General features: G+C 37.7%; 2 protein-coding genes across 8 annotated transcripts; one reads left to right on the top strand and one right to left on the bottom strand.

Annotated features, from left to right (window-relative positions):
• Positions 1-566: 566 nt before the first annotated feature.
• On the bottom strand, positions 567-5,984 carry LOC105970001 (acetyl-coenzyme A carboxylase carboxyl transferase subunit alpha, chloroplastic). 4 transcript variants are annotated; one of them, XM_088826409.1, is made up of 13 exons: positions 5,328-5,703; positions 4,301-4,649; positions 4,127-4,201; positions 3,822-3,929; positions 3,509-3,669; positions 3,232-3,346; positions 2,995-3,149; positions 2,756-2,807; positions 2,599-2,667; positions 2,256-2,333; positions 1,068-2,164; positions 780-911; positions 567-706 (listed from the first exon to the last, which is right to left on the bottom strand). In XM_088826409.1, the coding sequence occupies exons 2-11, from the start codon at positions 4,640-4,642 to the stop codon at positions 1,085-1,087; spliced, it is 2,235 nt and encodes a 744-aa protein (XP_088682535.1). In that variant the 5' UTR covers positions 4,643-4,649; positions 5,328-5,703; the 3' UTR covers positions 567-706; positions 780-911; positions 1,068-1,084. The 4 variants fall into 4 exon arrangements, with proteins under 4 accessions (XP_088682535.1, XP_088682536.1, XP_012850232.2 ...); XM_088826410.1 differs by having other exon boundaries at positions 5,641-5,697; XM_012994778.2 differs by having other exon boundaries at positions 567-911; positions 5,641-5,984.
• LOC105970000 (Cysteine proteinases superfamily protein) lies at positions 5,952-17,521 on the top strand. 4 transcript variants are annotated; one of them, XM_088826411.1, is made up of 8 exons: positions 5,952-6,093; positions 6,179-6,335; positions 6,459-6,543; positions 16,426-16,489; positions 16,602-16,707; positions 16,836-16,890; positions 17,037-17,090; positions 17,207-17,521. In XM_088826411.1, exons 1-8 carry the CDS (start codon positions 6,057-6,059, stop codon positions 17,342-17,344), a joined length of 696 nt encoding a protein of 231 aa, XP_088682537.1. In that variant the 5' UTR covers positions 5,952-6,056; the 3' UTR covers positions 17,345-17,521. The 4 variants fall into 4 exon arrangements, with proteins under 4 accessions (XP_088682537.1, XP_012850230.2, XP_088682539.1 ...); XM_012994776.2 differs by having other exon boundaries at positions 6,456-6,543; XM_088826413.1 differs by lacking the exon at positions 17,207-17,521 and adding an exon at positions 17,168-17,188 and having other exon boundaries at positions 6,456-6,543.
• The last annotated feature ends 8 nt before the right edge of the window (positions 17,522-17,529 follow it).

Genomic DNA, 17,529 nt, shown 5'->3' with positions numbered 1-17,529 from the left:
TCATTATGATTTTTAATCTAATTACCTCTTAGTTTGGCACGTAGTATTTAATGAATTTTTAGGTAAAATGAGCTTTTGCTCGCGCAAAACTCCGACTCAACATCGTGTTATAGAACTTATGCCTTCACCTCGCAAGCTCGCCCAAAACTCCGACTCAACATCGTGCTATAGAACTTATGCCTTCACCTCGCATCGTAGGGGCAACACACATTTCTTCCCTACTAGGATTTCATATGCTCTCACCTTTAATTTTGGGCCAGCCCTTCTTGGGCCTTGGGTATAATTTATTCCATATAGGCAATGTAGTCCATATCACATTGTTAATTGAATTGAACTATTATAAATTTAAATTTCTTGGTTTTTAATTTAGATTGTACTCTTTAATTTCTGAACAATCTATCGTATCTAACATACCAATGATGCAACAGGAATATATTTATAGAAAAAGGTACAAAAAACGGAAGCATGTATACCTTACATGAATTTTAAAAAAATAATATATAATAAAAGATAAATAAGAAAAGCCAGATGACCTATATAATCAGGATAATGTACCTCAAAAAACATTAATATAAACTATATTTAAATTTCACAAATATGAGTTTTATAACATTCAATTTGTCAACGATGGAGATGACCGCACATCGAACAAGCCATAATTACCAGATCATTTGGCCTCAAAACTTGATTCATCTTATTCAACAGCCTAAACACAATTCGACACAGATTACTATAATTTTACGGAAATTACAACTCCCCATAACTGTTAATGAACTCACCAAATGATTTATGCAGTTTTCGCTCTCTAAGAACAACTAAAATGACACGATTTAGGGACGCATTCCTCAGTATGTCAATGTAGTTTCAACAGATTTAAGCCATGCCGATCGTCAGCTTTGTACCATCCTCTTCTGTGAATAACGGTGGTTCCTCACAAAGTCATTTATACGAAGAACGAAATTACGCAGAATGAATAGCAAATATTCATATATATATATATATATATATATATATATATATATATATATATATATATATATATATATAGCACACACACACACACTTACATCAGGAAAAGCTGCTGTTAGTTTCCAGATTGATGCACTAGTGAATCTTCTGTATTCTCTTTACCTAAACTTCCATTTTTTGAAGCTTCTAATATCTCAGCTGCCAGCCTTTCATGTTTTTCTTTCAATTCTGAAGAACTTATAGCCTCCGAAATGGCTTCCTTGATTTCTGCAGTCAAGGCCTGAATCTTGCTTTTCGAGTCCTCATCCGGTTTATTTCCAGCTTTCTCCACCTCTGCCTTTAGCAGCTCAATCCTTTCTTTCAAATCCGATGAATTGACAACATTGTCTATAACTACATTAATTTCTTGATCAAAGGCATTTATTTTTGCCACTGTTTCTGGGCGTGAAGAAACCACCTGCAAACCCACGGATGTAAGAACCCCCTTAATTTCCGACTCTAACTCTCCTTTCAACTGCATAACCTTTTCCTTTAGCTCCGGATTTGAATCAATTTCTGAGTTTTCAATTTCGGCCTTCAGTACCTCGATCTTTTGTTTCACATCAGGACGATCCATGAGTTCGCTAAATTTCTTATTAATTTCAAGTTTCAGTTCATCTTTGTCGGTGCTTTTCTTTGAGAAATTCAAAGCTTTGGATAGCTCTTTCAGCATCTGAAGTTTATATACCAGGCTGGGGTAATTAGGAGCCGAAGGGAGATTCTTGGCAAATTCTTCCTTCATTTGTTCGATCTTTTCCTTCAAAGCAGGATGTGCAAGCTGGTCACTTAGGTTCCTTCCTTTTGCAACTTCTTCCCTCAACATCAAAATATTGTCCTCCATACCTATAGCTTTTGCAGCCTCGTCATACTCATAATCGATCTCCCTTTCCAATTTCGCGATCATCTCTTTCAATCCAGTTTCTGGGCGCTCTGCCGAAGACTTGCTGGCTTCCAATATCTGCAGTTTCAGTTTTTCAACCTCGTCCTTCAACTCCAATTCTGAAGTCTTGCTGATTGGAACTATGGGTTCTTCTTTCATTTTCATATTGACCTTCCTTTTGGGATCGATGGGAATTCCTTCTTGGAATCCACCAAGTTTCCGGAACTTTTGAGCTCTATGTTTTAATAGGGTTTCAGTGTCCATCTTAAAGAGTTCCTGCAAGCAGACAACAGATATGTTGAAGGCTTAAGATGAATACAAACAATCACACAAACTCAGAATGGTGAATGGTTTATAGGCCACTCACATCCATTGATTCAACAATTGCAGTTTTTATCTGTTGAGAAGTCCAATATGAATCTGCATGTGCACCACCAAGAGGTTCCTACAAAGAGCCAAGGATTTTAACAATTTTAAAATTGAATCGTAGACGGTATACATGCAAGAACTTACAACTTTGTCAGTCTTCCCCAAAAATAATTTGGAAGGAAAACTCCATACTCAAAAAAGCCCAATTAACATTTATCTTGTATTCTTAGCATAAAATGCAATTATAGGTTTAGGAATTTCACAATAGTGAAAAAGGAAAATGGAAGAAAAACAAAGGAAAAAAAAGTTCAAAAATTGATGAAAAGGTGAAAGAATATTACTGGGATGACACCATCACAAATTTGTAACTTAGTCAGCTCTGTAGCGGTTATTTTTAGCTTCTCGGCAGCCTGTAATGAATGAAAAACAAAGTAGATTTAGTTACAATTGTCGCATCTATTATTACATGAATACCAGATCCAACATCCTTAAAATCACCTTTGGTGAAGCTTTCGCAGTCTTCCACAAGATTGCAGCACATGCTTCAGGGCTGTCGCATGGAATGGAAAACCAAGTCAAAATAGTTGGGACAAATGCAGGAGCATTAGCCTTGGTAGCACATTGTAATTGAGATTAAAAAGTCTAGGATCATCATATATAACAATCTAGACCATGAAAATGCGTTACAAGAATATTAAGGTATCTAGTAGTAGCATAATCAGTTGCCATAAAAGTACCTGGCAACATAGAAGACTGCATTTTCAAGCATTAACAGCTTGTTAGCACAACCAATAGCCAGAGCGCCACCAGAGCCACCTTCACCCATAACAATTGAAATAATTGGTACTTTCAGACCAAACATAGTCCTCAAATTCTGAGCAATCGCTTCCCCCTATAGGTTGGTAAACAAACAATTAGCATGCACATACTTCAATCACTAAGAAGTATTTCAGTTGCAGCATTGTATACAGTACTTGGCCCAGTTCCTCAGACTTGAGATCAGCATAAGCCCCTGGAGTGTCAATGAAAGTGATAATTGGAAATCCATGATGATCGGCATAATACATCATGCGAAGTGCCTTCCTATAACTGTTGAAAGAATTAAATAGTTTAGCACAGGACACAACTAGGTTTCTCTCATTCCAAGTGTTACTATGATTTTCATAACTAGGATGTCATAGAATGTGTTATCGAATTTCACAAGTCAATGAATAAGTAACTGATATAAAAATCGATTTTCTAAATGCATACCCATGAGGAGTTGGCATCCCAAAGTTGCGTTGGATATTCTCTTTTGTGTTCCTGCCTTTTTGATGGCCCATGAACATGTAGCTTCTTCCGTTTATCGTACCAAGTCCAGTGACAATAGCAGGATCATCATATCCAGCTCTATCACCATGGAGCTCCACAAACTAGAAATGTGTAAATGTAAGTTTTTATTCAGAACTCCCAAGTAGAGGAGCTAGACATACGTAAATGGAATTTTAAATTCTGCAGAAAAATGTATTTATATTTAAAGAAAATAATGTGGTAGGTAAAGGTTGGACTGAGACAACAACCGAACCTTTTCAGTAATATTGAAGACATGATCAAGAAATGTTGGCCTGTTCGGATGCCTTGCAATGTTAACACGTTGTATCGGAGTCAAATGTGTGTACAAATCTTTCAGAGCCTGCAATTAACATTGGAGATATATAGATAAAATTGGCAGCAATCATGGATTTGGAATAACATAATATATTTTATGCAAGTCTAGTAGATTATAAATTTGCCTTGTAAGTATTAAGATCGTGATAAATAACATAGAAAACAACCACGCTGCTCATAATGGAATACTAAATGACATATCATGGATAATATTGGCTAAACCTGTTGATATTTATTCTCTAGTGAGATAATCTGATCAGTGAAATCCAGACCGGTTTCATTTGCCATCTTTTGCACCTGTATCACGAAGAACAATAGAATCGAGTTACACGATGACATTTTTGTAAGGGTTTATGTAAAAAGTTGATATATCGGAGAGGCTTAGAGGATTCATACATCAACTATTTTTTTCTGAAGGTCCAAGAGAGGTTTCTCAAAATCCAAAGTAACTGGTTTTGGCTTCTCTTTCAAAGGCTTGAAAGGGGAGAGGTGGCTTAGCACTCCACCCTTTACATTGAGGTCAGGGTCCTCTGGCCATGGATATTCATGCTTTTTCACTTTCCTAACCTTCGCTGTTATAGCAAAGTCTCTCCTCTTTGCTCCTAATTGGGATCTTCCAAGGGCTTTTAGTGGCACACCACAGACACCATTAGTTAAGCTTCTCAAAAGATCCGATGCAGTAGGTTTCAAAGCCAAATTCTCAGTGAAAGGAATTGGAGATTGGGCCATGGAAGCCATTTTCCCACTGCAACAAAATAACGAAGGTCGTCAGTCCCTTTCACAGAGAACTGATCGGAACATTTAAAGATTTACAAAAAATAGTGAAAGCAACAAGAAAAGAAGTGATGTAACGTTTGAAAAAAAATGACTATAAACTCAGAAAATGAACAAAACTTGGTATCCACATGTGCGCCTTGATGCTTCATATAAAATCCTTAGTTTGGAAATTTTCAAGAAAGGCATATAAAATGTTGAAGACGTGACAGGAAACGAATACAAACGTTACTAAGCACAAAAATAAGTCCTGCAAACAGACATCCAGATGAAGCAGAAAACTTTCAACTTAACTGATGCACATACAGAAAAGTTACCGAATTGGGAAATAAAATTAGCATAACTGTGCATTCAAATTTCAAATTCTCATTTCAGTAAGCCCACATTCAGAAGCTTGGTGAGATTTCAGCTAGTATCTCAACAAAACAAACAGATACTTCAGCTGAGATAACTACAACAACAGAACTTCTTGCCTAAATTAGCCTAAATCAGGCAGGTAACTTGAATCATCTCAAAGCACAAACTACACATTTAATCTTATATTCAAACAAACAACACAAAATAACACAACCACCTAGCATTCAAGCAATCCAGATTCTCATTAAGCAAAAAAATAACCAAATATAAAAAAAAGAAGCAGAAAACAAACCGAATAGGCCGAATGCAGCAATGGAACAGAACGGCACCGTATAGAAACAAATGTGTTGGAGAGATCTGAGTTAGCGATGGGGCGAATGGGAGTAAGCTTTCCTCCACTCCAGAAATTAGAAGGAAAACAACTGATCTTACCCAAGAAAAGAAAGAAGAAGAGGAAGAGAGAGATGGTATTATGAGAGAGGTGGAGCTTCGGGGAGATCGTCACCCACACTGTGATGAACAATTAAAAGAAACACAGAGACAAATCACACATATTTTTTTCGATGGTTTCTATGAGAGAGAGAGAGAGAGAGAACAAAACCTACCAGTGTGCTTGGAGCGTCGATAATAATAATAATGAAGAGTGGCAGCGTTTTCGGTTTGCCGTTAAAAAACCCCAACTCCCTTCTAGCGCTTTTCTATATCCCAACGCGTGTGAACCTCACGTGACAATTTCGGGTGCTTTCGTTCGGCCCGGTTCGATGGCTTCTATTGGGTCGGATCCAGCAAACCCAAATTATTGTTTTCCAGGCCTATGCACCCGGCCCACTACGTAAAACACCGTTTTGCATAGAGTTTCAGTGGTGCAAGTGTAATTAATCGTAGTTGGAGGGCACTTGTGAAAAAGTAGTAAACCAAAAAAATTCTTTCATTTTTCCCCCAAAACACCATTGACGTTTGGATTGAATTTAGCTAGCCGTCGGCTGCCACAACTCCGCCGCCGCATTCCGTCGACTACATAATGGATACGACTTACACCGCCGGCAGTTCCTCCAACGGTAACCATATAACATTTTTTTTTTTCAATGGATGCGCATTTTATCATTCTCCCGTCATAAATTGATCGTGCAATTGATCGAACAGAAGCTATTCTCCAGCAACTCAGACATGGCACAGCGAACTTCGAGATCACATCTTCACCGGTTCCTTCAGTTTCCGGTCACTGCATCAGAAGCTCACCTTCTTTTCCCCCACTGACTAATGCCTCGCCGTTGTTCTTCGCCAGGATTGGACTTCCGCCGTAAGTGAGAATGCTAAATTTAAGTTATAATTAGGCTCCTTGCTTTTAATCAAACACCTGATGGTCGAATTTACTGTAGTTTAGTCACTGATTGTATGTGATTGTTTTTTTGCGTTTCAGAAGTCCAGGTTCGCCGGCAATGAAGAAAGTTGAACGTTATTCTGTTCGAAAAGTTACTGGCGATGGCCGCTGCCTATTTCGTGCCCTGGTAAGGGTGAATTTTTTTTTTCTGTTCGAAGAGTTAGGTTTTCTTAGTTCTGGTATCAAAATGTTTTTTAGATGCAATGTGCTTGCTGTTACTCTAAATTTGAATTTTGGGATACTTAAAAACTGAATTTGATAGCAGCTGAGATGAAGGATCCCTGAACTTGGATCCCGAATTCGTATTATACAGAGATGTTATCTGAAATGTTATGACACTTGAGACAACATGCAGCGGAAATATAAAGATTAAAAGACAATGCTCAGAATTAAAAATGTTCACAAGTAAAGACTTGTGAACTTGCCCTTTACAGGACGGAAAAATATATTAAAATCAGTATTCTAAGAATACAAACAGAAGAGGTGCGAAAACTTCTTCCTTATGAATGAATCTTTTTCAAGATCATTCTTACAATCAAATCTAGATACTAAAAGAAAAATATTAAAAATTCTAGATTTCAAAGATGTACTCGTGAGGAGTACGTAAAGAACTTATGAATGAATCACTATCTTGATCATTCTTACAACCAAGTCTAGAAACATATATACTAAACAATCTAGACTACAAAGAATGTACTTATGAGAAGTACGTAAAGAATGTACTCATAAGGAGTACGTAAAGATTATACTCATGAGGAGTACAAACGACCGATTCTAAAACCACTCTAAAACACTCATGTATTCTTTTCAGCTCTCGGTTTTTTATTTCGTAGAATCGATCAATTTCATTGAATATTGAAATCGGTATTTATAGACATTTCAAGCTTCCACTCCTCAGCCCATGATCTGCAAGAAAACCAACCACAAGAGCACTCAAGAAAATGGGTTAGTGGGTTAGTTAGGAAGTTAGAATAAAATCCACAATTAAATCCACTAAGCACTACTTAGCCCACTAAGCACTATACTTAACCCACTAAGCACTATACTTAACCCACTACTAAACACTACTTATTCCATAACTAAAATTTAGTTTAAAAAATAAGAAAGATAAAAACACCATGTGGAAATAATCCACGTGTTTCAAACTCCCCCTTTTTAACTTTCTGATCAAAACTAAATTTTAGCTTAACTCCCCCTGAGTCATTGCTTGAACTCCCCCTGAATTTGACAACCAACATTAACATGAACGTTCAGAGGAAAAAACAGAACAAAGTCAACAATGTTCATAAAAATAATTAAAGTAGAATATCCAAAGTCTCCTCAGTATCAGCTGTTGCTCCTCCATCATCAGCACTGGATCCACTGCTTTCCTCTGCTCCTTGAGCTTCTCCTTCATTCTTTGCTCCTTCTTCACTGTCTTCATGACTAACTTTTTCAGCACTGGATCCACTGCTTTCCTCTGCTCCTTCTTCACTGTCTTCATGACTAACTTTTTCTCCCCCTTTTTGATCAGAAAGAGCTTTTCGAAGCATTTCCACCATGGACTGGTGATAAGTGATCTGAGCTAAAGAGTGAGTAAGCTGCTGTAACAGAAGATCTCTAGGAACAGACACAAGATTGTTAGGAGTGTTGTCAACATTAGGAGCAACACCTTCAGTACCCAGATTATTTTGACCTGATTCAGTTGAGAGAAAAATTATCTCCATTCCAGGGAAGATCTTGGACATGAGGAGTTTTGAGAAATTTTTAAGAAACAGTTTTCATGCCAAGTGGAGTGTGAATATATTATGATTCATCTTGGCCCAAATTTTGAGAAAACAGAATGGAGTAGATGAGAGAAGGATACGAAAGATGAGTGGAGGATGAAATTTTCTGGGCAAGATGACCTATATATTATTAAAGAAAAGTTTGCCAAAATCAACTTGTAATCCCATCCCCAATTTGTACATCAGTACTGCATGAGGTTTAGTAACCACAGAGACATTTTTGGATGGAATCCAATTCATCACTGTGAGTCTGAACAAGACAGAATAAAATGCAGTGAGTTGAGAAACTTTGAATTTTCTGGGGTGAGCAGGCCAACATTTTAAATGATTGCCAGAAAGAGTCTTACAAACCTCAGTAAAATTACCATAATTATCCTCATCAATCACAGTAGGAGTTTGTAAATGAGAGTTGATAATTTTGGGAGAAAAAGGAGAAAATGGAATTTCACACAAAAACTTTGCCAAAGTTTGGAGAATTTTTCTTTAAAAAAGAGGTTTGTAACAGAGGGATCATAAGGACAGGCAATCTCAACTAGACTAAGGATTTTTCTTTGATCACGAAAATCAGTAATCCTATGTCTATTAAACTCATCCTTGGAAATTTTCTTCTCCTCAATGAATTGGCAATTCATGATTTGAGGACTCAAATTTGAATCAGATTCAAAATAAAAGGTTGTACTGAAAGCATTGTTTACCTCAAAAGGAGTTGACAGATCATCCCATCCAATTTCAGCTCTTCTTCCTCAGAAGATTCCTCTTCTTCTGAGTCTTCAAGTTCACCTGGGATGTCTGCTGGCTCAGGTGATGCAACACGTGGGGCAGCATTTTCTTGCATCTGAGAGAATTCCTCAGACGAGTCACTGTCTGACTCTGAGGGTGGCAATTTTTTGCGAAAAGAGGCAAGGGGAACTTCCCAGCTATCATCACTTTTCTCTTCTTCTTCAGCCTGGGAAGGTGATGCATCCACTTGAACAGCTGCCTCTGCCAGAGTTTCCAGTGGATCTTCATGTGGAGCAGAGGGTGTTTCTTCAGTGGTGGTGAAATCCTGGGCATCAACAGTGGGAATGTCTACATGCTCAGCAGAAGACATCCCAGAAAAGTCAGGCATTTCCTCATCCTGGTAGGGAACAGCATCCTCAGCAGCATTCTGAAGGGCATTGTCTGAGACAGTAGGTGCAGCAGCATTTTCGGGAACATGTGCAGCAACATCTTCGGAAACATGATGTTTGAGAAGAGGCTGCTGCCATGTTAGGCTGAAGTGTCTCCCCCTGAGTTGATGCTGGTGGAGTTGAGTCGTTGGAGGATGACTCAGCAAAGCTTGAGGAGAGAGCTTGGGCTTCTGGTTCTGCAAAGGTTGCATCTCCTTCTTCATCATCGGTTTCTTCATCAACCAAATGAAGGCCTCTTGGTGGGTTTGGCCTAACTGGAGTACAGCTACCTCTGCCGCCTCTTCTTCCACCTCTGCCGCCTCTGCTGGGAGAATTTTCTTGCCTTCAGCGTTGTGACCCGGTAGCATTCAGATCTGGGAAAGGATTCATGCGCTTGGACCGGCGAGTTGGAAATCTTCCTGCAGTGGAAGAGGGACCCACGTACTCGAAGTTGTCTGGGTCAATCGGATTCAGCTCGTCTCCGGGCTCAATAAAGCTGATCGGCATAGCTTCAAGGTTGACAGGATGAACGATGATGGCTAGATTCTGGTCTGCTTGTTCAAGTGCTGCAGCATCGTTGTGGACATCATCTTCGGCTGGAAGGGGATTTCTAGGTGGAGATGCCATGATACAGTAGATAAAAAAAAATTTCTTCTTGTGCTTTTGATTTGAGAGTGTGAATTTTTTGAAAGATTAAGCACGAAATTTTTTAAGCCCTAATTTTTGCTGAGAAAAATTGAAGTGGAGAAAGTGAAAAAGTGTGATTAAGGAGAATAAAGGTTTATGTGGCAGTTTAAAACAAAACGTGACACATGGCACAATAAGGAGTGGACTTAGTGGAAGATAAAAGACTAACCCATGCACCCCATGACCCATATAAATAGTGATAATTCAATAATAAATAAAATAATAATAAAAATAGTAGCACTCACGAAATTTTCACAAAAATAAGAAACACATTTATTAATGATTAATAGTTTGAGAAAAAATAAATTGGCTGACAGGCATAAATTTTTTTTTTTTTTTTTTTTTTAAACTCTTATTTTCAAGTCAAACAATTCACATGGAACATGATCAAGTGTTCAGCTTGAAGGTTCCTCAGTTACTAAGATATGACTATCAAAATAGAGGAGTTTGACTTATGTGATTATGATTGTTCTCTGAATGTTTACATGAAGCATGATCACGTTTCAAGGTGAAAGACTTCCAGTTACTGATTTAGAGAATAATCCATCACAGTGAAGTCATTATTTAAAGAAGCTAAGCTTCAGGAAATTATGTTGCAGCTTAAGATGTTTGATGAGGTGCTGCAACATATTTTAGGACATGTTTATTGAGTACACATCCCGAGAGATTTTCTAAGTTTAGAGAACCTCTCATAATCTAATGCCTTTGTAAAGATGTCAGCCAACTGATCTTGTGTAGGAATGTACTTTAAGCACACTATATTTTTCTCAACTATATCACGAATAAAATGATGTTTAATATCTATGTGTTTAGTACGTGAGTGTTGAACATGATTTTTTGAAATATCAATAGCACTTGAATTATCACAATATATGGCCAGGGTGCCACTGGTTAACCCATAATCCCCCAACATTTGTTTCATCCAAATTAGTTGACCACAACATCCTCCAGCAGCTACATATTCTGATTCAGCTGTTGAGAGAGATACACAATTTTGCTTTCTACTAAACCAAGAAACCAGATTATTCCCCAAAAAGAAACATGCACCTGAAGTGCTTTTTCTGTCACTAACATCCCCAACCCAATCAGAATCACTAAAACCTATCAAGTTTGTGTTTGTGTCTTTGAAAAACTGAATCCCTAAATCTACTGTACCTGCAACATACCTAATAATCCTCTTCACAGCTTTAAGATGAGTGACTTTGGGATTAGCTTGATACCTGGCACACACACAAACACTAAACATAATGTCAGGCCTGCTTGCTGTTAGATACAGAAGGCTTCCAATCATGCTTCTGTAAAGAGTGTTGTGATCAACATCTTCAGCAACATCATCCTTGGACAGTTTTTGACTTGAACCCATTGGAGTTTTCATGTGCTTGGCTGACTCCAACTCAAACCTTTTGACCAGATTTAGAGCATACTTCTTTTGATTTACAAAAATTCCTTCTCTTGTCTGTCTGATCTGGAGTCCTAGGAAGTAATTCAACTCTCCTGTCATGCTCATTTCAAAAGTGTGAGACATAGAATCTACAAAAGACTGAAACAGGTTAGCATAAGTAGAACCAAAAACAATATCATCAACGTATATCTGTACAATAATGATATGGTTATTTGTTCTTCTAACAAATAGAGTTTTGTCTGCTTCTCCTCTAGTGAATTGTATTTCAAGTAAGAAGTCAGTGAGTCTTTGATACCAAGCTCTAGGAGCTTGTTTAAGACCATACAGAGCCTTCTTAAGCTTGAACACATGATCAGGTTTGGCAGAATCTTCAAAACCCTTGGGCTGCTCTACATATGCTTCTTCATTTAAAACACCATTTAGAAATGCACTTTTGATGTCCATCTGATACAGTTTGATTTTAAGAAAACAGGCTATAGCAAGAAGTAACCTAATAGATTCAATTCTAGCTACTGGAGCAAAGGTTTCATCAAAATCTATACCTTCAATCTGAGTATAACCTTGTGCTACTAACCTAGCCTTATTTCTAACAACTGTACCTTTTTCATCAGTTTTATTTTTGAAGATCCACTTAGTTCCTATCACATTTACATGACTTGGTCTGGGAACTAAGTACCAAACATCATTCCTGATGAACTGATTCAGCTCTTCATGCATTGCATTAATCCAAAATTCATCCTTCAGTGCTTCTGCAATATTCCTTGGTTCGACTGAAGATACAAAGCAAGTAGTTCCAGTTAGTGTACATTCAGAAGATAAATTTGCAAATCTTACCATATCTCTGTAATTCATTCTCTCTTTTCTTCTGGTCCTTATCCCATCAAAGATATCTCCCACAACTTGAGTCGATGGGTGATTTTTCTGGATTCTACTTGATGGTTCATTTCTGCAGACATCATAAGTTGGCTGCAATTCAGCTTATGTGCTCTCTGTAGGAAGTATTGAGTCAGATGTGGTAACACTTGGCTCAACACCCTCTTCTCTTGATACTGGACTGTTTATATCTGGAGCATCTGTGGCAGTAGTGTCTCCTCCGGTTGTTTCTCCTTCAGCAATTAGGTCATCAACTTCATCTTCAGCTGTTTTACTGCGGAGATCAGCAAAATCATCAAATACCACATTTACAGATTTAATAATGGTTCGAGTTCTTAAGTTATATACTCTATAAGCATGACTGTTATTAGAGTATCCCACAAATAAACTCAAATCACTTTTTGAACCAAATTTAGCTAGATGATCTCTGTCATTTAGGACAAAGCAAACACATCCAAACACATGCATGTATTCTAGATCAGATTTTTCTCTTAAAAAATACACCAAAGTATATCTCGAAAAATCATCAACACACACAAATACATATTTTTTACCACCTAGGCTTTCTACCTCTATAGGACCCATAAGATCCATATGTACAAGTTCAAAACAAATGGTGGTACCAACGGGTTGTAACACTTTGTGTGGTACTCTAGTTTGCTTTCCCTTCTGGCACATTCCGCATATAGGGATGTCCTTGATCTTGAGATCAGGAATTCCTCTTATGGCATTGTACTTGTTGAGCAGCTTCAGATTTTTGAAGTTTGTGTGCCCAAGTTTCTGGTGCCACAGCTCTACTTCACTTACTCTTGAATTCTTGCATGAGATGGTGTCACCTGTTTGATAGCAATTATCCATTGATCTGGAACCTGTAAGTACACAATGATTTTGATTATCAAACACAGAACAACAGTATTTATCAAATTCTACACGTAGATCATCATCACACAATTGACTGATACTGATGAGGTTTGATCCCAATCCTTCAACATGTAGGATATTTGAAAGTTTTGGAAGTCCCTCAATACTGAGTGTTCCTCGTCCAACCACTTTGCCTTTAGCTCTTCCTCCATAGGTTACACGTCCTCCATTGAGTGTATGGTAGTTTGATAGAAACTCTTTAGTTCCAGTCATGTGCCTAGAGCATCCACTATCAAAGTACCATGAACCTGAAATGTTAGCATTTAAAGAGGTGTATATTGCTTTGCACATAAGTTTACCTTTGGGAGTCCATATTCTACACTCCTTTTTGGTAAATTCTACCTTTTTCTTGGAGGTGTTCCCTGGAGTGTTGTGACTCATCCTGTACAACATTTTGTCACTACTTAGTTTCTCACACAATGGACGGGTATGTCCTGGTGAGAAACAGTCATGACAAATGTATCCCCTTATTCTGGACTCTGAAGTGGTGACTGTGGAATTTCTGCATTCTTTTCCATTTGAACCCTTCTCTTTTACAAAGACATTCTCCTTCTTCTTTACTGGCTTGTGTTTCTTCACTTGGTTTTTGAACCCTAGACCTTCATTTTTGTTGTACTTCTCCAGTGACACAATCTCTTTGAGTTTAATTGTGTCGGTATTCATCCTCTTGATTGCTAGAGTCGCTTCTTTGAGTTCATCTTTCACCTTTGCCAGTTCAAGATCCTTCTTGGTGATACCAACCTCCAAATGAGTGATTGTTTCTTTGAGAGAAGGATTTTCCTTGTTGGCTGCATCTAGAGCTTGAGTCTTCTTCTCCAAGTTTCTGATCAGCTTCTTACACATTTCTTCATCATCACTGACTGCTTCATTACTGGATTCTGCTGCATTCACAGAAATAGAGTTTAAACACGTATAATGATCAGTATTTAACTCACAAACTGAAAGTGTTTCAGAAAGTGTTGCAACATCCAGAGAGACTCCTTGGGATTCTGTTTCAGAGAAACTTTCAGTGAGATATCTGACAGAAAGAGCTTGTTTAGAGGATTGTTGTTCCTCTGTCTGTTCAGGTTGTTCTTCCTCCTCATCACTGACAGCACAAATCAAACTCATTCCTCTCCTTCTCAAGGTATTTGCACATTCATTAGCATAATGTCCAAATCCTGAACAGGCCCTGCATTTAATATGATCTAAGTTAGGTGGTTCAGAATTTGAACGAATAAAAGAAGAATTTTTTAAATTGTTTTGAGAAGGTGTTTGAGAAAATGTTCTCTGTGGAATTGATCTGTTCCGGGGCTGAGTTTGTCGATTTTGTGGAGACCCTTCTGGAAATGACTGTCTGGGTTTGATTCCACTTCGTCTGTACGCCCTATTGAACTTCTGAATCTGAAATGCCATATTGTTGAGGCATTCTTCTGCATCATCATCATATTCCGGAGCAACATCTTCATTTTCTAATTCTGCCTGGAGTGCATTTGAGATAGCCTTTCCTTTCTCCTTTCTTTGATCTTCGAAGTTCATTTCTCTGGACTTGAGACTTCCTATTAATTCGTCCAGCCGTAGAGATGATGTATCTTTAGCCTCCTCAATAGCAGTAACCGTCATGCTGAACCTTTCTGGAAGAGTTCTCAATACCTTATTCACTAGTGCCTCGTTGCTCAAAGGACCACCTAAGGATTGAAATTCATTAGCCAAGTCAATCAGCTTCTCATTGTACTGAGAAATTGTTTCAGTTTCCTCCATTCTCAGTCTCTCAAATTTGGAAGAGAGTAATCTGAGCTTGGTTCTTTTGACACTATCTGATCCCTCACAATGTAGCTGAAGAATTTCCCAAGCATCCTTTGCAGAAGTGCATACAGAGATTAATTTAAACATTGTTAAATCTACTAAATTGAAAATTGCATTTAACGCCTTTGAGTTTTGGTTAGCATTTGATAGATCGTCTGGTGTCCACCGTAATTCTGGAGTTGGAAAAACATCTCCGTCCACATCTGTGATAGTTGGTGGCTTCCATCCAGTGAGAATAGATCTCCATGCTCTCTCATCAATGGCTTTGATGTACGCCCTCATCTTGACTTTCCAGTAGGTGTAGTTCGTGCCATCAAGTACAGGAGGTCGCATAGAAGCAGTCATCTGAGTATCCATCACGAATTCGTTTCTGTAAAGAAAATAGGAACAAACACTTAGTATACGTCAAGTGTTGGCTCTTGATGCCAATTGAAAGAATTTATGATCCCGAATTCGTATTATACAGAGATGTTATCTGAAATGTTATGACACTTGAGACAACATGCAGCGGAAATATAAAGATTAAAAGACAATGCTCAGAATTAAAAATGTTCACAAGTAAAGACTTGTGAACTTGCCCTTTACAGGACGGAAAAATATATTAAAATCAGTATTCTAAGAATACAAACAGAAGAGGTGCGAAAACTTCTTCCTTATGAATGAATCTTTTTCAAGATCATTCTTACAATCAAATCTAGATACTAAAAGAAAAATATTAAAAATTCTAGATTTCAAAGATGTACTCGTGAGGAGTACGTAAAGAACTTATGAATGAATCACTATCTTGATCATTCTTACAACCAAGTCTAGAAACATATATACTAAACAATCTAGACTACAAAGAATGTACTTATGAGAAGTACGTAAAGAATGTACTCATAAGGAGTACGTAAAGATTATACTCATGAGGAGTACAAACGACCGATTCTAAAACCACTCTAAAACACTCATGTATTCTTTTCAGCTCTCGGTTTTTTATTTCGTAGAATCGATCAATTTCATTGAATATTGAAATCGGTATTTATAGACATTTCAAGCTTCCACTCCTCAGCCCATGATCTGCAAGAAAACCAACCACAAGAGCACTCAAGAAAATGGGTTAGTGGGTTAGTTAGGAAGTTAGAATAAAATCCACAATTAAATCCACTAAGCACTACTTAGCCCACTAAGCACTATACTTAACCCACTAAGCACTATACTTAACCCACTACTAAACACTACTTATTCCATAACTAAAATTTAGTTTAAAAAATAAGAAAGATAAAAACACCATGTGGAAATAATCCACGTGTTTCAGTTACTATTTTTCAAAATTCATGCCTCAATACCATTTCAAGTTATCGATTATCTGTAGTCTCCTAACAAATGAACAACTGGAAAATTATAGTCTGGTTTTTGTAGTTTTAAGGTTAATTCTTCTGGATCAGGTAAAAGGAATGGCACAAAACAAGGGCATGTCACTTGGACCGAGGGAAGAGAGAGAGAGTGCAGGTATGCTAAGACGCCAATCGATCACATACCGTCTCTTATTTCATTAGTTATTTGACTTTTAGAAGTTATCCACTGTGAAATAGAAACTTATGATGAGTTAATGAAATGGCAGATGAGTTACGGATGGCTGTAAAAGAAGTTATATGTGACAGTGACAAAGAGCGTCGGCAATATGAAGAGGCGTTGGTTGCAATAACTGTTGAGGAATCTTTGAGAGGGTGAGGCCTTGTATTTATTTGTTAGTGGTTAGAGATTTTCCGTAATGGTTTTATCTGTTCCAAGTGATGATCTTACCATTGCAAATTTGTAGTCAAATCATTATCTAAATTTTAGAGTGCCTGTGCAGTTACTGCCAAAGGATAGGAAGGCCGGATTTTTGGGGTGGAGAGGCTGAACTTCTGGTGAGCAAAATATCTTAGCTTAACGAAATTTCAAGCTCTTTTCCCCTGCTCGGGATTTGGAGTATCTATAATTACATGTGTTCAATAGTTTTACGAATTGTTCACAATGATGCCACCCTAAACTTGTTTTTACTAATCAACATTAGGTGCTATCAAAATTGTGCAGCCAGCCAATAGTTGTATACATTCCGGAACGTGAGGTAATTTTATTTGCTAGTCATCTAATTATCATTGTAGTATTGGAATGCTGTTGTGACAACCTTGATTTGATTGTCAGTTGTGATTTCTCAACTATTTAGTCTGACTGAACTTGCAGCATGGTGGACGGGGATCTGGCTTTATTCCTATTCAAGAATATGGGTCCGAGTTTCATAAAAGCTTGAGAAAAGAGAAGCCTAAGCAGGCCGTGCGATTACTTTACACGGGCAGAAACCATTATGACCTGCTTGTCTGACTTCGTATTTTGCCAAAAGCCTGGATAGTGGACACTGATGTTGTATTCTTCTTAAATGGGAAGCTCAGATTAGTAATCATGTTTTGTTTAGGTTCCCGTTCAGTGTCTTTTTTTTAACAAAATATTCTAATGGTTCCTTTCATTCTTCCATTGTTTAATTGTTTTTTCTTTCTCATATTCATATT

The sequence above is a fragment of the Erythranthe guttata genome, chromosome 12, assembly GCF_056151865.1.
Source record: "Erythranthe guttata isolate IM_541 chromosome 12, IM_541, whole genome shotgun sequence".
NCBI lineage: Eukaryota > Viridiplantae > Streptophyta > Magnoliopsida > Lamiales > Phrymaceae > Erythranthe > Erythranthe guttata.
Note: the sequence above shows the minus strand (reverse complement) of the source record. Positions and strands in the feature narration are given on the sequence as shown.